This window comes from Penicillium waksmanii (genome assembly GCF_028829765.1).
Source record: "Penicillium waksmanii strain IBT 27052 chromosome Unknown utg000008l:1.0-5622682.0:1.0-5626561.0, whole genome shotgun sequence".
NCBI classification, from domain to species: Eukaryota; Fungi; Ascomycota; class Eurotiomycetes; order Eurotiales; family Aspergillaceae; genus Penicillium; species Penicillium waksmanii.
The window spans coordinates 5,004,222-5,025,410 of NW_026643254.1; the positions used below are offsets into that span (position 1 = coordinate 5,004,222).

A 21,189-nucleotide genomic window follows, 5' to 3' on the forward strand; every position below is an offset into this window, starting at 1 on the left:
CGTTCTCAAGCACTCCTTTCCAATTCTGACTCAAATTATATTGGGCGCTTTTCATTTCTGCCGGCTACTCTTTGGTACGGACTGACCTCGAAGTCATGCACTTATAATCAAAGTGACATTTTGCATCGCACTAGCCTGTAGTTTTTCGATGCTGAAGTCTTCAAAAAGCAAGTGAGTGTAGCTGCCCTGTCATTTGAAATCATGCCGAGATGGAGTATGCTAAAGATCAGTCCCACCTCCGCTACTCCTGTAGCAAACCATTCGAAGCACCTCGGATGGCCTCAAAAGGTATCGTGGCTGCGAGCACGGTGAGCGTGTAAGTTGCCTTCATAAGCTTACTACTAATATAAGTGGTAGATCGAAATTATCTCTTACGGAGCGGCTTCGGCCTTGCCAGAATGTAGCGAACAGCAATAACTAACAACGGAAGATTTGATCAGCGGCAAGTTAGAGAGTATTCATCCTGTACTGACGAGCCCCTGTACAAGAAGGCAAACGTTCGACCACAATCCGCTCGATCTCCTCTCAGTCACCCTGGTGCGTTGCCTCTGCCTATTCCATGGCCGTGACTGCATTTTAGATCTCGGTACAGATATCATTTACTTGAGGTTTTATCTTGTCGTGCTCTCTGCCAATCAGAAAAGATCAGTGATGCTTGATTCTAGTCGAAGGACAAATGCCAAGATGGCGTTCGCCACGACCGAGCCGGACTTCCCCATCGCCCTCAGAACCAAGGATGCACGTCACGTTGAACCAATGAATCCCAGTGCATTTTTATTTCGCTATTTCAAGACACCTGCATGAAACGTCCATTTGGCTCACGTTGGCGGAACAAATCTAGGAGTACCCAGTGCCCTTCGATTAGCCATTTGGTATAGTTTCAACATGTTTTCATCTCTCCCAGCTTCATCCTGTTCGACCAAAGGTTAACTGTCACAGTTTTAGGAAGTTCCCGGGTTCCGACGGCTCTGCACCTCTTGTCCCATGTCTGATTCGAAGCCTCGACGACGGCATGATCCGGTTCCACGCTAGACTGGGCGAGCCATCGCAGCATCCGGCGACAACAAAGAGAAGTCTAGCACTAACGACCACCGCGAGAGATCACGGTGTTTCTAAGAGCAGAATTAGCCAATGAGGCATCAAATTACCAACCACGTGTTGAGGGCCAGCGCTGTCAAGCCTGGTTGTAGCTGAGCAAGCGACAAGCCAGGCTGCAGCACTGGATCTACCCCAGCTCTCACGGCGAGAGCAGTCGTTTCAGGTCAGTTCCTACTTAGCCTAGGCCAAATACTATGATCTCTCCTGCAGTGGTACTTTGTCCTGACACGGTTGAAGAATTACCTGGCGCACGAATGGCAAATACGAAATAGCTATGCACTGGCAGATATTGCCCACATCCATTCCCTGCGGCACGGAGTGATCCCGGCCCTCGTGCACGTGTAATCGAGCTGAGCCCGCTACATCTCTGGTTTGCCTTGCTGATGCCAGACTACATCGACGGCAAGTCTATACCATCTTCAGTTGCCAGAGATCATGCCGACATGGAGGGGCAGTGAAACACAGCACTGGTGCGGCCGGTCCCAAGAGTCCGATTGGGATACTGTATGTGGCTGGTATTAGGGGTCTCATTCAAGCCACGAGCACGGTAAGTTGCGAACACCCGTCTTACGCTAGCTGCTGAAAATTGGTGCTAGATCGAGTGTATCCAATAGCAAATTGCTTTGGTCGTGTCCCAATGCAGACGGCGATTAAAGGCTGCCAACGTGGCCAAAAAGATAAAGAAGCCGGCAGGTATGTTCTCCTCACTATGATGGTTTGGAATCCAACTAGGCATTTTATCAGGTCGCTGTGATGAAGTTTGTTATATTTCCCGATGCCACGCTCAATACTGCCGCAGAATGCCTTCTCATTCACGACCGAGGGGCAGGGACTCGCGGGCAGAAGCAGCATCGCAAATAACGGCCAGTCAATTAGCATGACCGTTACAATTGCCCATTGTGTATCGGAAAGATGTCAGATCGGCTTGGATTACTAGTGTAGAAGATGTGCTTGTTGAGTTCGAATGTAGCCGCTGATGTTCTTTCACTGTGGGCATGGGCATGGGCTTTTCACATGTGCCCTACGCGACGCGCTGCGACGCGTCAGTGCACTGCCTGGTCGCCTTTAGCACGCGTCCGATTAACGCCGGTTGCTAAGCTGAGTCGACATCCCTAAACGACTCCGGCAAAGTGGTTCATTATAACCACGAAGAGGCTCGAGGAGTAAAAATCAACCATAGAGAAACGGGAAATGGCTCGGAAAAATCAAGCGAGTTGTGCTTTCGAGGGCGAACTACATGGGTGAGATTGTTCTGATGAAAGTTCATCTGAATGTACCCTGCGAGAATCGAACTCGAGCCGTTATCAAAAAGCACGTGTGGCAAGTTCCATTGGGCCAAAGAGGCAGAGGTGTTTCCGGCGTGAAAATCGCTTGACTATCAACGTCATCTTTTGGAATATCATGCCAAACGTCGTACCGCGCCAGCGCCCAGCCAGGTCGGCGTGTTAACCTCCAGGTGAGTTTTACTATTTGGTTATACCAACAGAAAATTGGGCTTTTCATTATTGATACTCTGATGGTTCGTTTCATGTTTTGCCACCCATCATGGATCGAGTAGAGCGGGTCCCGAGATATATATATCTTGGAAATCAATTCGATAAATGACGAGCTTACCTTAGATATTGAATGTCGCCAAAGAGCACGCGACAAAGTTGGAACCGAGAGAATTTCGCACAGAAAAGCGAGTGGATTACAGATACATAGGGATACAATTTACCGGATACCCAAAAAGTGTTTGAATTTGTTGTGATATGAGGCTGGTGTAGATCAGGAACCAAGCCGAAACCATCGGAATTAATCCCGATGTATCTATACGAAGAATCAAGTTGATTTCCAATCAACTTGCTCTTCTCGTTGTATATATAGCCTAATGTTTCCCTTTGAACAATAAGACAATTGATACCTCTGAACTACAACAGAATTAGCAAATCAAGTTGATTGTACCATCACGCAAGCCCTAGCTCATACTCGAGTGTTTTCAGAAAAGACCACATATACTGTGCATTGAATACACTGCAATTGTTGTGCCACCAGATTGATACTGATGCACTGCATCATTTCGCACTGTATATCAGCTTTTGAATTTTTAGTGAGGGAACGAAGATCAGCGCTATGCGGCGATGGGTGGTCACTGGTGGCGGCCAACTCACCGCTCGGCAATCGCGCCGCGCTGCACATCAAGATGTGAACTCACTGGTCCGGCCCCGTTATCACCAATCCTCACTCACCTCCAACCTTAACTCACCTCCAGCCCTCACCATCAACACACCCTCAATCACCCTATCCCTCATCCCCAACTGTTACCCTCAACACGCACCGTCCTCGATGTCCAAAATACTCGCCTCTCCGGACAAATTCTACCGCCACTCCTAGGCAAGACACTAGCATTCACACCAATGGAGACTACTTTGGATTGCAGCCGTCGCCCATATTGGCCACCACGTTATCATACACCTAGATCTCAACCGGCTCTATGACCCGATGCTCTAATTTACACTATATGAAAGAAAATGCCCATTATCGAAACTCAGGGCGTGATTTAAGGCTACAAAATACCCTACGTGGACAAGGAACATGAATAGTGAACTCTACAAACAAGCTGAGTGGCATAACACACAAAGTCCCCTTGGAGGATTCTTGATTTCTATGGATTCTTTGGAGCAGGTCTTGGCTTCTTCGAGATCTGATGGGCCCGAATACTAGTCTCTGACACCACGAAGAGGTGCCTTCATGTGGCCAGAGGACCAGGACAAGAACCGAGGCGCCACGGGTCGCCTCAACGAGCAAAACTTGATAACGCAGGGCTCAAGGCTGCATGGAAGCTCAACATTATACAACCACAGGGCCCATTGCTGCGAGGGGTAACTTAGTAACGCAGCACTCTCCTGCGGGTAGATGTATTTTTTTTTTCCATCACAGATCCCAACTGCGGAGTTCACTTCATGACGCAGCGCCCCCCCCTGCGAGGCACGCTTGGTGATGCGGAGCCCAACCAGCGAAGAACACTTGGTAAAGCAGAGCTTATCCTGTGAAGAACACCCGAGTGGCCTCGGTGTTTGAGGAGGAAAGTCCTGCTTTTCTTTTCTACGGGCAAGGTGCGTTTATTATGCCATTTAGGGTACATTTTTCGGCAGCGACCACTTGCGTACATCTTGCCGGACCCAGAGATTTTCACCCGACATTCGTACCGGGCGGCCGCATTTTCGCAGGGCGTTGAGTCGGTTGATTCGGCGTTGGAAAACAAAATTTCAAGAGTTCGGCCTGGCACATCGCATCATTGATTGACTTTGAATGGGCCTGCGTTTTACCGATTGAACTACAAACACCACCCTACTGGTTGACTGGTCGACCTATCGATGACATTGAGGATGGGGAGCATCTCCAAGATTTTTCAAAAATAATGACTGAGTTCATAGATGCGTTTGCAGCACAGGAACAAAAACTCCGGAATTCTGTGCCCGCCCAAGCCGAAATCATGAGAAAATGGTGGGAGAAAGGAAGCTTCTGGTATTTTCAAGCGCTGCACAGCCCGACGGGTCTCCTTCGTGTATTCAACGGGCATATCTAGCGCATCTTTTGTGAGGATCATTGCACCCAGCGAGTCTTTGACCGGACAGTCAGTCCTTATTGGGCCCCGGGGACCGACGAAATCATCAAATTGAAAGTGAGACGAGAGGCGGAGTATAAGGATCAAACAAGGAGGCGATTCAGAGAAGATGATCAAACATATGCTTTCGTGTAATTTCACTATGACGAGCATGTCCATTCAATCGCCATCTTGGTCTCTGAATTATCACGATGTTTGTCGTTTATGTGAGCGCCTTTTGCTTAGTCTTTCTTATTCGTTTGTCTCTTTTTTTGTGCCTCCGACCCGGAAGATATGACTTGACCAATGTTTGGATTGTTGGCGATTTGCTGAGAGGGCATTTCAATGTCCTTTTTCCCTCGAGCTCTGCGAGCTTCTTCTCCAGACGACATAGACATATTGATGAGCTGATTTTGTTCTATCCTCTTAGAATCAGAGTCATCTTTTTCCTTTTGATCACTCATTTCGGCTCTTTCTTTTGCGGCTGAGAATTTCAGGGAACCTGAAAGAATAGATGTTAGAGAAGACATAAGGGGAGGTGCGGCAAACGGTGATCGAGAAGCGGGGTTGAAATGGCGTCATGCCTTTTCAGTCTTTATGCGCCTTGAGAAGCCTAGAGTCACTTGTACTAATGGGAATTAATTCTTGGTTGGACATTGCTTCCGCTCTCTTTCGGGGCAAGGGGGCGGAGAGGGCCAGGATAGCGAGTAGCCAATTGAACACGACATTCTCTTCCGTTGGCGGGCGGCCCGTGCCTAGACGATGAGCCAATTGTGGCCCTGTTGAACTGAACAGCTCAATCCCTGCAGTGTACAGGAGTTACGTGGTGGCGCTTATGATACAGACTAGCAAAAGGAAAACGGTATTGACCAGTATTGAGAAACCCGATTTGGTTGATTAATTGATAACCCAACTTGCCTCAGAACGCTGTTGAGGGTTACCTCTACTAGTGGGAATCTGTTTTCAATTCGGAACATAAGTTGTTCGAACGGAGCTGAACCAGTCTGATACTAGTGGTAATATACCACTCCTCAGATCGACAATCTGCTAACCCTGTTTCCAGCGCCGCGCAGTTCGATCTATGAGAACAACGTTTCAGTCACATGTGACACCTGAAACCATAGCCACATTCCAAATACCGGAACTGGCCAATAATAAATGGCTTGCTAGCGGGGCTATCTTCGGCATTTTTCATTACGAAGGACGTATCTCTCCCCTACCCCGGCTCAAATCATGCTCGACATTCCAAAATCGTCCTCTATTTCCACTATCCCATCGCAATGAGACACCATATTCTGAGAATCGACGTCAGAGACATAGTTTTAATCATAAATGTGCTTTCAAGGGCATGTGATAAAGCAAAGAAATCAAGAACCAATCTTGCTGAGGTCCAATCTTCTGATCCAAGCGTCCGTTTCCATGAAATGCGAGCTCGATCCTGTTGCGTATTCTAATATATTTTAGTTTCTTCTCTCGATAAAGAAGCTCTCTGGACTTTTTGCCAGCCCGGAATCTTCAGAAGACGAAGTGACAGCAGACGAGACGGCAGCGAACCATACCTCAGCGACCGGGACCGCAGTGAACGAAATTGCAACGACTAATACTCCAGCGCCTAATGCCTTAGCGTCCAATACCTCAGCGTCCAATACCCCAGCGTCCAATACCCCAGCGTCCAATACCCCAGCGTCCAATACCCCAGCGTCCAATACCTCAGAGACCGATATCCCAGCGACCGAGACAGTATCAAGTGATACAGCCAATTCTCTCCGCAGGAAGAAACGGAAGCTTCCAAAGAACGTCCTTACGCCTGAGATTGTGAAAGATTGGATAGACAATCCACTTTCGTTCTTCTCGAAAGATATTAAACTCTGTCTGGATGAAGATCCTGTGGCACATGCGTGCGGTTATCTCAGCCACATTGGCAATAGAAGTGAAGATCTTGATCTGGCCCGTCAAAGATTTTTGAAAGTGACTCTTCATCGTCTGAGGCAAAGATTGGGAGTGGAACGACTCCGTTCGGGTCGTGTCGACCGTTTAGCCAACTTTTATAATCACTTTGGCCATACTGAACCGGCCAAGAAGGAAGAAATTGCAAAATGGCTCGACGAAGGAAGTAGACTGGATTCGATTTGTCAAGAACTTGAAGAAAATCAGCCCTGCGGCTACTCCTACTTGAGCAACCTGTTCTATATGAACGATATCACTGACAGGCGGTGAGTTGTTTTCTATCAAAGTCCATGACGAACGTGATTAATTGTGTTAAAAGAATCTCAAGGATAAACCTGAAAGGTAGCAACAAGCGTCCAGAACAGATCAAAAACCTCAGATTTGACATGAACAGTACCACTATTGATGGCGATAAACTTAAGGCTTTCACAGTATTACTGATGGATACATTATGGGAACCCATCAATAACTCAATTGCGTGTTTCCCGTCGCTCCGGGGGACAGAAACACCAGTCTTTCAAGTTTATCAAAATGATGGTACATCAGATTTACCACAAAATGCCGAAACGGCCGTTTTTACTGAACATGGACAATCGAGTTCTAACACCATTTCCCTGCATGACAGGAATATTGGACCTTACGATGATGCCATCCAGAGGGGATCGTCCAACGAGATTTTTCATCAAACTCATGGCAATTATGTACCATTGTGGAATCATTCGCAAAGGATCTGGGACGCTTTGGAATCGAATGGCGGCATACCTCCCACCTCTGGGCTGTCGCAGACAGCTGATGGGGAGTGGGAGATGCATGTCGGACCGAATGCCAGTGTGGTGAATGAGCATATTCTAGCTCCAATGGTTGGGCTGTCAGAAACAGCTACTGAGGAATGGGAGATGCATGTTGGACCAAACGCCAGCGTGGTGAATGAGCAATTCTTAGCTCCAATGGCTGGGCTATCACATACAGCTGTTGAGGAGTGGGAGATGCATGTTGGGCCGAATGCCAGCGTGGTAAATGAGCAACTCTTAGCTCCAACAGCTGGCTTACCAGGTGAAGGGTGGAATGGATTGGACGTTTATAGACCAGTGTCCGTGTATGAGTTTAATGATTCAACTCGCAGATTTAGTGTTCCCGCTGTTTAATAGCATGGCCTATCCATACCTACGGGGAAGTTCACAAAGTCGTGTTGTGTTGTCTTGAGCAAAATGGTCTATCATAACGGTATAAGAAAAATGGCAGCAGCCCTGGGGCTGAGAACAGGCTGACCAATGACCCGAGCATAATTTCCTTGCTGCACTTCGCCTCCGGGTGTAAGGTTGATATTCGTTGATAATGGAATTAGATACCCATATTCTCGGTCGTAGATAAGTTTGCCCGATTTCCGCCAATATATCAGTTCCCACCTCCATTTCTGATCGGGTGAAATGATTAGATCAGTGAAGAATGACTCGATAAAGAGGGCTTACAGTCCCGATTGCCATTTTGAAAGTGAAGAGCGAAATTTTGGCTTCCAATACATCCCCAGTATAATTCTTTCTCCCATGTGTATCTTCCGTGAATTGTGGAGCTTCCTGCGGTTGATTTGAAATAGTAGTTTCGGGTATCATCTCTCTGATTTCGACTCGGATCGCTTCTGCTAGAGGTGGTAGTTCACATATTTCGATGCAGACATCCTCTGCTGCCGGGGGCTGTTCGCCTGGCTCCATAGCTCAGGCAGATCTATTGATAATCATTTTAGTGAGTTCAATACTCTAGCATGAAGATAGGATGCACACACGTTGGTCAATTTACACGATAGTTGAGGATATGTTACCTGAGGGGCAGTGAGGGGTAGAAAGATGGCAAGTTGGGCTGATATCTGACACGTGATCTAATCAAGGCGGATCGGCAGAATTATTGACCGAACTCGCAACGCAATTTGCGCCAACACAAAGTCTACGCTTGCCCAAGATGGAGTTAGTTTAACTCATGCTAATCCCTTTGTGGGAGTACGCTAGGGATATCAGGAAGAGGCTGGCCAGTCAGATGAGCCAACATACAAATGTTCTGCTTGCTGCTCGGCCATGAAAATGTCGTTTCCCTTAGCATAAATACTAGAGAGTAAAGCATCGTGACAAACTTATGCTTTCCAGGTATTTTGTCGATATTAAATGTCATAGCCGGCTTATGTAAACTTAGCTTTTTTGATAACTAACTACCCTCTCATGATTTGCTAATAAGTTGATGATGATTAGCTCGCTCCACATGTATACCGCTATGCGGAAGTGCTGTCGGGCCCACCGGCAGATAGAAATGGTCACCAGCCCATATAACCCAGGGAGGCTCATTTGTGAGACTCCGTCTGGTCGCATCGAATGTCAAATGGAAACACGATAAAGAAAATAAACGCATAGGCGCGTGGAGGACCTGAGTTGAATCAAAATGAACCTCTGGTCTTCACCGCCTTCGCGGGGACTCCTTCACCCCAATCTCTCCGCAATCCTGCAATCTTCTCGACTGTCGGCAGCCGCTTGCGCGCTCGTTCGAATCGAGTGAGTGAAGGAACCTGGTACTGCACACCTGACGGGCAACATTTTTCTCCTTCTGTAACACTGTCTTCAGGGGTCATTCTTTCTCCTTCGCCTCATCCGTTCCAAGGGTAATAGGGTCAACCATTTGGAATTGGCTCATGAGGCCTGTTTGACCATGAATCCGGCCTCAGTCCCGTACGTGCTTCTGGTCGTATCAGCATTTCGTCCCGTCGGAGAGGGATCACCTGTGTGGACAGGTCGTTACGCATCCAGTCTCGCGCCTCAATGAAACAACGGGCATTCAAGCAAGACATGAGGCATTGTCTGATTGTCTAAGTTGCGGTCTCACCGTGCGGACTCTTCTCGGTTGATACGAGACAGATAGTCACCTGAGACCTATGCGCCCAGTGCGCAATTGCATCAAGATCGACGCTGTTGCTTTACGTGTTGCTGACCAAATTTTCAGTGTCTTCTTTGTTGGCACATCGATCAACCGCTTAGCCCGCCGACCGGTCGTTTCCAATGCCCACGTTCTGTGCTACTCAGTCTCTGCCACGTTGCGAAACCGACACTTCTTCGCCGCTGCTAGGCGGATATACCGATTGCGAAAGTTTTGTACTTCGTTAGGTTCTTGGGCAGCATCTTTTGCGTCTTGATCCCATTAGATTCCTTAGTAAGTTAGAATACTCCAGAGGTGAGCTCGGATCCTCCAATCCGCCAGTTGGTGGATTAAGTCTAACATCCTGCGAGGTAGACTTGAACTGAAGGCATGCGTTGTCAGTGGAGTGGCTCCATTGCCGTCTTATTATTTGCAAATATGATCAGGCCGTTCTTTGCCTGTGCAACCCAGGGCTCGGTACCAACTGCAGTACCATCTTGATGGCACTAAGCTCCGCGACATACACGGTCGTTGTATTTTCGTCACCCATCTGGCTGTGGACCACGTGGTCCTCGAGATAAATCATTGCAGTAGGAATAATTATAGTCTTTGATGATAACGGAAGTTTGTCGTCTCCATTGCGTGACCAATTGATCCGGTTTTCCTTTTTGCTGTTTCATGGACCTGTCACAGCTCTTGCCGAGTTGATGGACTCAAAACATCATTTGGGAGGGCGTAGCCTTCCAAGATGCGAGAATTACTTCCTTTTGAGCGATAGCTTGCTTCGAATAAGCATGTCACGAGAACGCGAAAACTTCCATCAGAGAGAGGTCCTAGCGAAAATATCACGAACACGGGAATTCAGAACCGACAATTTGTTGCCCAGAGTAACTTTGAGCAAAAAATGAAAGTGGTTTCCAGGATAGTTTCAAACTCTCAAGCATTTAGTCGCCAGTTTCCGGGTGCTCCTCAATCACCAATACTTTTGGATGTTAGTTAACTCACGATGACGAGGAATGAGTAACCAACCGTAAATGGGAGTAAATATCTCACAGATATCCCTCATACGTTGCAAGAAGATAAGAGCAGTTTGCTATCTTATTCGATGCATCAAGTCCGTCATTGCAGGGCTTGCTGCAGGTTGCTCTCACGGAGCCAATTGCCAGAGTGATGACGAAGCCTAAGGCCATTTGGATACTATATTAATACGAAGCTTTACCCCGAAAAGACTCTTCACTCGCCATAATATTATTGCTTTCTAAATCACTCATAATGACACACATACTAATTGGAATTGGCGGAATACCAGCTCTATCCCACTCTGGCTCAGAGGCTTGCCTGCGCATGGGTATTGCCAAGAAGGGAATAGTCTCGGTGGGGATTGGAGCTCTTTTCCACTCTCGGCGATACTCTTGTCAATGCAAGACTAATTCCGAAAAGGGATTAGCCTCCGCAAGGGCAACATTTGTCGGAACAGAAATGTACGTCCAATCAGGTCCATGGGTAGTTGTCTGAATTGTTATGCCCGTACCCATACAAACTTGTATGGGTGTGAACATGACTAATCTCGGCTAGTCTATAAACAGGAAACTAATACACATCCTGACAATACTGAATCTCCACCGATACTGACAACATTCGTGCTAGTTTTATCTAATGTGAGAAGCACGTTAACGATCGATTTTTCTACTCTTCAACCAATTTCTTTTGTAACTAGTTATTTCCACGCTGATTTTACGTCACGGCCTCTTAATGCACTCTGGATTAAGATACTTGGACCTCCAGGATACTTTGCGGCACATTCTCCCAAGGGGCAGGTTGCAATTCAGCCAATCGGCTACTTAAGCCACGTTGCCTTGACTCTTCAATACGATACCTGGAACTGTTCGCAAGCAGCAGTGACATAGATTCCGGCCCCATTAGTGGGTAATGGGATCCATTGCGGGGAACAGCTTTGGCAATTTTTTTTTTTTGGAAAAATTAGACCTCTAAGTATAGCGAATGAATTGCTTGCTACCTAGGCCTTAATTATCTCCCCTGCTAACTTCCAACAGATTACGCATACAGCACTGACTCACTTGAATCACTTACTGTATAGTAGGTTACACAAAGCTATACCCCGTTGGCATTGCTATATACTAAGTACTTAGGTGAGCGAAACTCCGGTTTTGCAAAAGTACAACCAAATTACAAAGTCATTCTCTTGGACCTCTACGAGCACATCCACGAGAATCCACTACGCAAACTAGCTAGGGCCAGTTAATTAGCATCATGCTTGGTTTGCATAACTATTTGTTTCAATTTTCAATTTTCAGTTCGAAATGGTGATTATCGACCTGTAACTGGAAGGTCTTGGTTCCGAGAACAGTGCTAGATTCGGCCAATGGTTCCTGGGAATTGGGAGATGAAAACGCCAGAAAAGATGAAATCAGATTGTTTCAAATCAGGAATATTAGCTGAGCTCGCAAGAGAGCTTTTTTTCTTTCTTTTACAGTCATATACCGTAACCAAGCCACTCTTTGAGTTTAAAAAAAGCCAATGCGTTGGAGTTCTATCTTCACAGACCCGAGAATTATGAGTAATAAGACCAGTGTACCCCTGTACAGCAAAGATATTACGGATGTGATTTGACCGAAAAAAATCATCCTCACATCTTAAGATTAGTTTTCCCTTTGCTGGAGCTCCAAATGAACGATCCAATGCCCAAGAGGAAAATTGCCATCGTCGTAGCATCACCGCTAGACGAAACCGAGAACCTCCACGAAATGGAAACGGAGACATTATCTGTGAGCACGCTAAATGCCAAGATATTCCGCCAATATTCCGCGTTCCATACCAATGGAAGTATGTATTAAGATACCCTAAGGAGTCCCAGCCTTCTAAACTGACAATTGAATCAGTAAACATATGGACAGACATGAGCGACCTTACAAATGTCTTGAATCCGGTTGTGAGGAGGACCAAGGCTTTGGTTCGACTGGTGACTATCAGCGGCATATACGAGAAGTCCACAATAGCGGCCAAAGGCCCAGGTATTCTGAATTTTATCCATATGAGAGATGTCGTCACCATGTTTTCAAGCCTTTCCCGAGAGCCGAGAACTTGCGAGATTATATATGGCGTATGCATAAATCGGAGCCCAACAGCTACCTCGAATTAAGGGGAAACGTATCTGCCGAGCCTAGTACCCAAAAGAACGCTTCTCTCGGACCGTACAACGTTCGCGATCCAGCCACATGTCTTTCTGGGGGCAATACTCTACAAAAGGAGGCAGAATCTCTTCGCAAAATTATCACGGAAAAAGACCGACCTATTCAGTAGCTTGAGCGACAGAAAGTGGAATTGGAAGCAATGAATCACGGTCTCCAGGACTAGATCATCGCTTCTGTTCCCCCGAGAAAGAGCTGTTACTTAGGAATCATACTAATTCTATGTCGCTAAATGCAATCCCCGCGTTTATTCCAAAAAATAGGTAACCAATTGAGGGTTGGTAATTTCCATAAATGTTATTTTGTAACACTAGTTTGACGGGTCTATGGCAGCGAAATTCCAAGGCCTATCCAGATTATTTCATATACTTGCATCAAGGGTGAGAGTTATAGTAAACTCATAGATTGGTTCTGGGGCTTGAAAGCGTAATTTCATTTGCAGTAAGCGCAGAATTGGATGTATATTTAGGATAGTAGCCTCGGACCACCTTTCTGTACCTGGGGCCTTCCTCATTTAAAACAGTGAGTTGCCCAGACCCCCTCTATTCTTCCCACCAGGTCAGAAAGCAAGTTATGGCTAGGTATGCTTCCGATTAAAGTATGGTTTCCAATTTACCAAAGACTGAAGATCTCATAGAGCACTCCTTTAAATATAAACAGTTCCGTCCACCGGCTCCCTGCCACTGCTATTCACAATCCAAACCTATCCACAAACAGAACAATGAGTATCTCAGCAATATTTATTTCAGCAAGGCTTGCTCTAGGGCAGCTGAGCCTTTATCTGGTATGTAATGAAATGCCCTTTGGATGGTCTTCTTTGACTAAAACGTCTAGATCAACAATGGATCAGACAAGGCCATCTATCTCAAGAGTGCCACTATAAATCAGAAAGTCCAACAAAAGCTTCTTACAGGAAATGGGCATGCAATACACGAAATCAAAGTATCAGAGACAGCAAAGATGTTCGGTGGAGAAATTCAAATCGAGAAAACGGTCGTGACTGTGAATAGCCCTGTGCGTTATTGAAACGTGGCGCAAGGCGCCCAAGTTCACATTTAATCTCGAATATGAACTCGATTACTTGGCCAGACGACACAAGAAGTGTCGGGATATATCCTCCCGTCAGAATAAGCAAAGACATGTTGTACGTAATCTTGCTAAGCTGCGGCTCCCACCGCATGGATTCAGGGGTATTTGGCCTTGACCGGACACACATCTATCATATACACGAATCAATCAACATTTGCTTTAGAAGCATAAACTGTTCACTTAACTGTGTACACAGGACCTAGCTGGTGATACCAACAAGAAGTTTTTCCGCTCATGCTGCCGGTGGCAAAGCTGCAGCCAAGACGAAATTCAATGTCTAAATCTGGAATTATGAGCGAGGTCGGTAATTAGCATAAATGAAATGATACCCTCTGGGACAGGAAGTCATCTATCAATCTACTATCATTCTCTTCCCTCTGTACTTGATATCACTCCATGGAGGTCACCAACCAATTCATCAACGAGAAGAAGCTTCAAATTGTCAATGGAGCTCGCAGCTACGGGTGGTTTATGTCACAAATTGACTGCCTCTTCTGGTCTGACACATTAAAATCGAAGCAAGCACTGCATCATATCTTGAGATACTATGAGCAGGCCGACCCCGATCTTCGCTTTGAGTGGGACAATTTTCTACAAAGCGACTGGACTCGTCGGTCTGCTCTCGCCCATTGGAAACTTTTTTCCGACTTCGATCAGACAGTGGAGAGTCAGGATTGCCTACAAAGCGAGCACGAACATCCCGATGTCGCTTCGTGTTGCGTTTATGAGTCTCCGGATTCCTTTCACTTTTTGATCCGACAAGGCATTATTCGGCCATGCTACTACAACAGCTTTGGGCACAGCCTGTTCCTTCTCGCCTTTCAGAAGAGAGCGATTGAAACGATTAATTACATGATATCCACAATGAGTCCAATGGATCTTCTTGCTCCTGCGTCGGTAGCAGAAATGTGGGATGGGAGGTCAATTATTCAACTCGCGGCGACGAACTCAGTTGTTTTCGGTATCTGTTGGGAAAAGATTGACCAAATGCTTTTGGATCTAGGAGAGATTCTCCAGGAAAGGGAAATCCGCGAAATTTGCCGATTTGCAAGCATGGGCCTAGCCTCTCGTTTGTATCAGAGAGGTATAGATCTTGCTGATGCCGTGAAGAAAGATTCTTCTCTTTGGCTTGAAATAATTATGTATCATGTCGACCCAACATCTTTTTTCGACTGGCTTTTTACGAAGAATTGCCTACCTCCACAAGACTTTCTTCTGTGTCATCCAGACCCCGATTCCGCTTTGGTCTGGCTTTTGGCAAACAATTTCCCCCTTCCATATCCTGGACATGGCCAAGCATTTCTTCGACAATTTGCGATCCGTTGTGGCAGCTTAGAAGTGGCACATTGGCTGTCCTTTGATGGGGCCATGACCGAGCCGACAAGTGAATTGTGATGGAAGTTGTGTCAGCAGCCGGAAGATAACATGCAATTCTGGAACATAAGATGCGCTGTATTAATCCAATGAATAGATAGTGCATTGGATCCCAGGATTTCGCGTATCTGTCATATGGAACCTTTTCCATCTATACCCATACTCCCCACCCCGATATCTCTTCTGTGGCTAGACTCTCGTTGAATCAGTCGGCCCTACCTTTCTGTCTATACTTTCCACAAAAGTCACCGAAGATCTAGGTATTTTTTGTGGCCACAAGGTTGCTTTGGTAGAATCCACGCAGCTCAGATATTGAATATTGTACATTCAGTGCTTCCCTGACAAATTCCCCAGCTTCAAATCATTGAAATACTTGTTCGAGTGTCTGTTGCATCAGATCTGCTTGGCCTTTTATCTCACTAGGTCAATGTCCCATCGTGGATAACGTTTTGAGACAAACAAAGCTCAGAGACAGCCTCGGGCTTCTAAAAGGACCAGTTGTGTAGTCAAAAACCCCCATACAAAATTACAAAAATAGCTATGGGGAATGTTTTACGTGATTAACGGCCAGGTGTGCAGCATCAACCGAATCATTCTTGCACAGTACGAATCAAGGAAGCTAGATCTCATACGGATTTGATCTTGTATATAAAAACACCTCCTGGCTCTCTTAGATTTTGTTACGATATAATTAGCTAGAAAGGCTTCTATCAATGCCCAAGAAGAATAACGCCATTCCTATTCCATTCCGGTATTGGCCGTTTATTGCTACGACTCCAACATGTACGATACCCTAAGAGAGTATTGCGTTCTAAAAGACGTAGCCAAGAACTCAGGGCTGGGGCTCGTCTGTGTTGCATGTGATCTGGGGTTTCGCGATCAGGATGTGCTATACAAGCATTTCGACGCTAAGGAGGATCAGAACGGCGTCCACAACGGATTGTCAAAAAGACAAAGTGATTTCATCCTATTTTTGGACAGCTATAGGGTCGCTATGGGCTGGGAAACCATCTCGGAAGGTGATTTCCCAATCGAATTCAGTCAGGCTGGGCGACGACCTGGACGCCGGCCATTCTACAGCTTCTTTGAAATCGATTTTGTCCTGGAAAAAAAAAGCAAGCTGAAATTCAACACCCTGGAGGAGAGCCTTGCAATTGCGTGGAAACTTGTCAGGAATGCTAAAAAGGATTATGTTTGTCCTCTCTGTTTGGTTCTCTGCAGCACTACAAAAGCGTTTTATTACCATTGCGACCAACTGAAGGATGATGTCCACACGGGCCTCGCGTACAAGGGTCCAGATTGCCAATCGTTTCTTCCTCATTATTTTACAGCCCTCAACGCAACAGTACCGGAGAAAGAATTGCCTTTGGGTAGGGGTCGAAAGGGTACATACTCATTTCATGAGTGCTTCCTGCTGGAGTTCGTCTTGCAATGGAAACAAGGTGAGTAGGCTCAAGAGACGAGTCAGTGGTTGGTCCTAACTATGCGACAGTGGATTTGACCCAAAACTTTGGAATATGACTTGTTACTGGCTCCGGACGATTAGTTACGATATCTTGAGCCCCACAATCACAAAATATAGGCATGGCGATCGTCGGTGACTAGCGATGCAGGGGCTGATGCTTGCAGGAGCTGGTGTTCGCCAGTCAGCCCCCGCAATGCGGCGTAATTAAAGAATTTTGTATTGTCATTTCGCTCTTCTAGATATTAGAAAAATTATCTTTGTGATCATCAGTCGCTTGATCCAGAGACTCTGGAAATCTGAGAATATCACTTTGGTAGACCGGGAATCCTTCTGCTGTCGGATCAAACTTTAAGCCGATAATTCTGAAAGTACAAATACTGCTCGCCTGGTTACGAAAAGTACTTCGTGGAATTCTCATTTATCATGTCTTTTACAACCCTGTCTATCGAAGAAGTCGATGTTTCCCTTTCCGCGCTCCTTGCCAAAAGCAACAACATTCAGAGAGTCAGTGGTGGAGCCATAATACTTGGCTTCCGTCTGGATGATCCATATTCTCCACACGTCCTACTCTGCCAACGCTCTCCCAACGGGAGAGATGACGATGGAGAGCCGAAAATGAATTCTTTTCCTGGTACATGGGAGAGCCCTGGAGGTGGTGCACTGCCGGAAGACAGGAGCATTTTGGAAACCATGGTACGCGAGACTGCTGAGGAAACTGGATTGGTGCTCTGGGCGGCTTCCAATCGGGTCTACTGTGTTACATTCCGCCATAAAGATATTTGGATGGCAAAATATTTGGCCATTGCAGAGACTAGCGAGAAAACCAACTGTGGACGTTTGTGGTCCGATGAACATGATGGGCCTCGTGGCTCGGATGAAAACCCAATCCGGCTGAGGGACGACGAACACCTCGACTACGTTTGGGCCACAGAACAGCAAGTTCGAAACCCCGTGATTTACGAACCGAGCGATGCAAACAAAACAGGGCTTGCCATGATGCAAAGCAACAAAGATGTTCTCCTGGACTTTTTCTCGTGGCTGAAGGAAGATGACCCTTGCATGGCGTACCCTCTGCCCGAGCTGCCACTGAAGAGCGATCGAGAATAGCATCTGATTCGACATACCCGCTGGATACAATTGGCAACTGTTTGAATTATGGGCGATACTCTTGAGCTCAGGGTATACTCATGGGTTGTGACCGCTTTAGCGTCAATAAACCAGCGAGGTAGTCTTGTGGGATATGAGGAGCAGAGGCATGTTCATGAAGAATCAAATTTGCGGACCGCGATTTCTTGCTAGCTACGCGCCACCAATACTTTCATTGACTTTCTGGTAGATCTAAGCATAGCAAGTAGATTACACAAATCCTGGGAATGAAAACCCCTTTCCAGAAAAAACCTTTTAAAATGGACAAATTCTAGATCGTCAAGCATCGTAGAATTCGAGGGAGGGATAATTCGTGCTACTTCGGTAGACGCATTCTCTCGTCATAGCTGATCATTGACCAGTAGCCCGCGAAGATTAAATCTCTGTATAGGTGTGTCTAAATTATAAAGCAAGCAATTCCTTGTCTACAGGAATCATTAGATAAAGGGTCATCTCCTTTGCCCAGTCACCAAAACCATGCAACGCGCACCGGAGGCTAAAGTATATGCATCCGCACGATATACATATAGCAGGTAGGCCTGTCCTGTGTTGACTCACCAATGCAGCTAATAATGGAGAAGTCTTCGTTTTGACGTGATTGAGATATGTGGCAGATTCTTTGTCTGGCCTAAATCGGGCTTTCATACCCAATGTCAACGTACGTTGGTTGGGTATCCAGCGGACCGACTTCTCGCCCGCACAGGTTTTCTCGTGATTATGAAAATGCCGGATCATGATATTCATTGCGAGGAAGACCTAAGCTACCTCTTACATATCATGCACAGAAGGTTAAATAGGCCAGATGTCGGTGGTACCGATGAAGGATATTTTATTCAGCTTGCCATGGGCTTTGGAGAAAATTATCACATGGTGTCACGCGCGGGTGATACGTATGAGGCTTCACCAGTCATGTCCCGTGTCGAGGTGCGACTGCAAGACATTCAGCTAGTGTATCCTGGAATCTGGAGGGTCACGGCGTTGCGGCTGTTTGCCCTGGGTTGTGTGACTAAACAGGGAAGCTTAGCTGAGCTAGCTGGAGTTTTTCAGGCTAAACCAGCAATGAACGATACTCGGCCCCCCCCCACGGCTGAAAATAGAAAATAAAAGTACATGGAAGAATCGGATCTCATAGAAGACAAGATCCTTTACCCTATTTCGACTCGGCTACAAGACTAGAGGTACACTAAGCTCGTTGTATTATAAAGCTCCGGTGGCCCAGGTCCAGAATTGAAAGATTACTGCCGGTTGACTGTTAATTCGCTGCTACTTGTGACTTAAAGAATTGCACGGCCACGCACAACGCCAACCTGGCAAAAGAGCCAGGCCTCTGCTTTCCAGAACGAGGGAAGTTGCCTGCCTGCCGTGTCGACGACGGAAAATTCGTTGCCGGGGTAAAGGTGCTCCTTGTGGAACATGTACGTCTCGCAAGGTTGTCTGATTTTCCATCAATATCCCGATGTCGCACTTCTGTCATGGCTTTCCCTTCTTTTCGGCGTTCTGGTGCTGGCAGGCAAGCGGAGGAACACCCAGACAAAATTTCCCTTTGTAGCGTCTTGTCAAAGCGCGGACGTCATAGACCGCGATCCGTGCTGCGGTCGGTCCCAAACTTGCGATGAACATCGGAATATCTGGAGTAGTCACCAGCAAGTATATGGCAATACCACCGAGCAAGAATTCTTTCGAAGTAGAGGGCAATTGGTCAGTGCCCACTGCCATAATTCTATTAGAATTTCTAGGCTGATAATGCAAACATAGAAGCCTTCGCCATTGGAAGATCAATCCACCTTATTTCATTTCAAGCTACTCGAAGTGCCAGACAACATTATGTACAGTACACGATACGGCCTCTTCTCAACATGACCCTGTTCGGACTTGCTAGTCAGTTGTCTTACGTCGGATCGTCTCTCACCGAGTTCTCTAAGATTCACAATTTAAAAAATTTAAAAAAAATCGGGCTGTACAATTAGATATTTTGAAATATACAAATATACATTTCACTATCTCTTCTCTGTGCTTATATGTCATTCTTAGAGAAGTGTCTTCACGAAGATACCACACTGCATACGTGGTGTTACGCAGCCAGGTGCGTCGAGAGTGCTGAAGTCATTCGCAGAATATCCCAGTATTGGATCGACGGTCAGAGCTGAAAGGCCTTTGAGTGGTATTTCCGAGTGTTTGGGAAGTGTTATGCTGTTGCGGCGGAGAGGACTCTACGCCAAGTGAAGGGTGATGGAGATGAAGTGATTGGGCTCGGATGAGAATGACAATGCGGTACTGTAATAGTTCCTACGACTGAAAGACTTTTAATTGATCTTTAAGTTATGATATGAGATCTGGTTAAGCAACAATTCATTATACCAGACTCGCATATCTTCTTAATCTCTGAACACGAAACATCATCAGCCGTTAGATTTAGTAGAGATGTCACGGCCGAATAACGACCATTCAAGACTTTTCTTTTGGTTCTCTTGTAAAGAGTACGATAACTGAACAAAAACTCGTATTGCATCAGGAGGCTAAATGGAGGCCACCCGTTGTTACAAATCCAATAGAGGGCATGTTCTTATGTTCTTGCAATTGGAGATATATTTAGAGGTCTCTATTGAAATAAGTTCCGCATTAATGGAATCTCTTTCTTGAGATAGCCTCATTATTCTATTCTTAATCCCCCCCCCCATGTCGAGCAACAAAAGAAAGGCTGTCATATTGGTAGGCATGCTAAAACAGCCGGACAAAAGCTTCGTTTGTCCAGCGTGTTTCAAGTCATACTCCCGAATGAGCGACTTGAGAAATCATCTCAAACAATTGAAGGACGCGGAAGATCATAGAGGTCTTTCGGAGAGGGAGGAATCCGAATTTCGACGCAGCTACGCGAAGATAATCGGGTGGAAGCCAACAGACAAGGAGGCAGAGCTGGAGCTTCCACGCGAACGATTCGCTGCTTTTACACGAGACGTTGTCGTTGAGAAAATAGCCTCCCAGACAAAGGACCTTTTACAATCAAAGATCCAGATATATCTGCAAATTGCTCTGTCCTCCGGAATGGCCCACGTGTGTCCCGAATGTGTTGACCAGGACTTGCGGTATTTCAACAAGATGGTCGATTTCGATGCCCATTGTTGGGAAAGAAACGACCAAACACACATGGGCCTGTTATCGAAGACCCCGGCAGACTTTCTTCCTGCCTACCTCCAAGCAATGGGGCTCCCCCACATCGAAGATTTGCCCCCTGGAAGCGATAAACCGGGTCGCTGGACCAATGAACGATATTTGAAGACAGCTTATGTCTTCCAAACAAAGAAAAGGTACTACAAGAAAGAGAGAAAAAACATGCAAGCTCAATACTAAGCATGCACGACCTAGGTTTGTTGCGCCGGAAATTG

The 21,189-nt window shown here is 46.3% G+C and overlaps 10 protein-coding genes across 10 annotated transcripts; 8 read left to right on the plus strand and 2 right to left on the minus strand.

Annotated features, from left to right (window-relative positions):
- Positions 1-5,917: 5,917 nt before the first annotated feature.
- N7481_010214 (uncharacterized protein) lies at positions 5,918-6,901 on the plus strand (the record flags this gene model as incomplete). The annotated part of the gene is made up of 2 exons (XM_057269433.1): positions 5,918-5,937; positions 6,190-6,901. 2 exons carry the CDS (start codon positions 5,918-5,920, stop codon positions 6,899-6,901), a joined length of 732 nt encoding a protein of 243 aa, XP_057120110.1.
- A 116-nt stretch (positions 6,902-7,017) lies between these two features.
- N7481_010215 (uncharacterized protein) lies at positions 7,018-7,776 on the plus strand (the record flags this gene model as incomplete). Its single annotated transcript, XM_057269434.1, has 1 exon — positions 7,018-7,776. The coding sequence occupies one exon, from the start codon at positions 7,018-7,020 to the stop codon at positions 7,774-7,776; it is 759 nt and encodes a 252-aa protein (XP_057120111.1).
- Positions 7,777-7,847: 71 nt separating this feature from the next.
- Positions 7,848-8,340, minus strand: N7481_010216 (uncharacterized protein; the record flags this gene model as incomplete). Its single annotated transcript, XM_057269435.1, has 2 exons — positions 7,848-8,045; positions 8,101-8,340. The coding sequence occupies 2 exons, from the start codon at positions 8,338-8,340 to the stop codon at positions 7,848-7,850; spliced, it is 438 nt and encodes a 145-aa protein (XP_057120112.1).
- Positions 8,341-10,795: 2,455 nt separating this feature from the next.
- On the plus strand, positions 10,796-11,430 carry N7481_010217 (uncharacterized protein; the record flags this gene model as incomplete). The annotated part of the gene is made up of 2 exons (XM_057269436.1): positions 10,796-11,004; positions 11,241-11,430. The coding sequence occupies 2 exons, from the start codon at positions 10,796-10,798 to the stop codon at positions 11,428-11,430; spliced, it is 399 nt and encodes a 132-aa protein (XP_057120113.1).
- Positions 11,431-12,222: 792 nt separating this feature from the next.
- N7481_010218 (uncharacterized protein) lies at positions 12,223-12,844 on the plus strand (the record flags this gene model as incomplete). Its single annotated transcript, XM_057269437.1, has 2 exons — positions 12,223-12,371; positions 12,424-12,844. 2 exons carry the CDS (start codon positions 12,223-12,225, stop codon positions 12,842-12,844), a joined length of 570 nt encoding a protein of 189 aa, XP_057120114.1.
- A 1,373-nt stretch (positions 12,845-14,217) lies between these two features.
- N7481_010219 (uncharacterized protein) lies at positions 14,218-15,216 on the plus strand (the record flags this gene model as incomplete). The annotated part of the gene is made up of 1 exon (XM_057269438.1): positions 14,218-15,216. One exon carries the CDS (start codon positions 14,218-14,220, stop codon positions 15,214-15,216), a length of 999 nt encoding a protein of 332 aa, XP_057120115.1.
- A 760-nt stretch (positions 15,217-15,976) lies between these two features.
- N7481_010220 (uncharacterized protein) lies at positions 15,977-16,645 on the plus strand (the record flags this gene model as incomplete). The annotated part of the gene is made up of 1 exon (XM_057269439.1): positions 15,977-16,645. The coding sequence occupies one exon, from the start codon at positions 15,977-15,979 to the stop codon at positions 16,643-16,645; it is 669 nt and encodes a 222-aa protein (XP_057120116.1).
- Positions 16,646-17,083: 438 nt separating this feature from the next.
- On the plus strand, positions 17,084-17,767 carry N7481_010221 (uncharacterized protein; the record flags this gene model as incomplete). The annotated part of the gene is made up of 1 exon (XM_057269440.1): positions 17,084-17,767. The coding sequence occupies one exon, from the start codon at positions 17,084-17,086 to the stop codon at positions 17,765-17,767; it is 684 nt and encodes a 227-aa protein (XP_057120117.1).
- A 1,509-nt stretch (positions 17,768-19,276) lies between these two features.
- On the minus strand, positions 19,277-19,522 carry N7481_010222 (uncharacterized protein; the record flags this gene model as incomplete). Its single annotated transcript, XM_057269441.1, has 1 exon — positions 19,277-19,522. The coding sequence occupies one exon, from the start codon at positions 19,520-19,522 to the stop codon at positions 19,277-19,279; it is 246 nt and encodes an 81-aa protein (XP_057120118.1).
- Positions 19,523-20,482: 960 nt separating this feature from the next.
- N7481_010223 (uncharacterized protein) lies at positions 20,483-21,154 on the plus strand (the record flags this gene model as incomplete). The annotated part of the gene is made up of 1 exon (XM_057269442.1): positions 20,483-21,154. One exon carries the CDS (start codon positions 20,483-20,485, stop codon positions 21,152-21,154), a length of 672 nt encoding a protein of 223 aa, XP_057120119.1.
- Between the last annotated feature and the right edge of the window lie 35 nt (positions 21,155-21,189).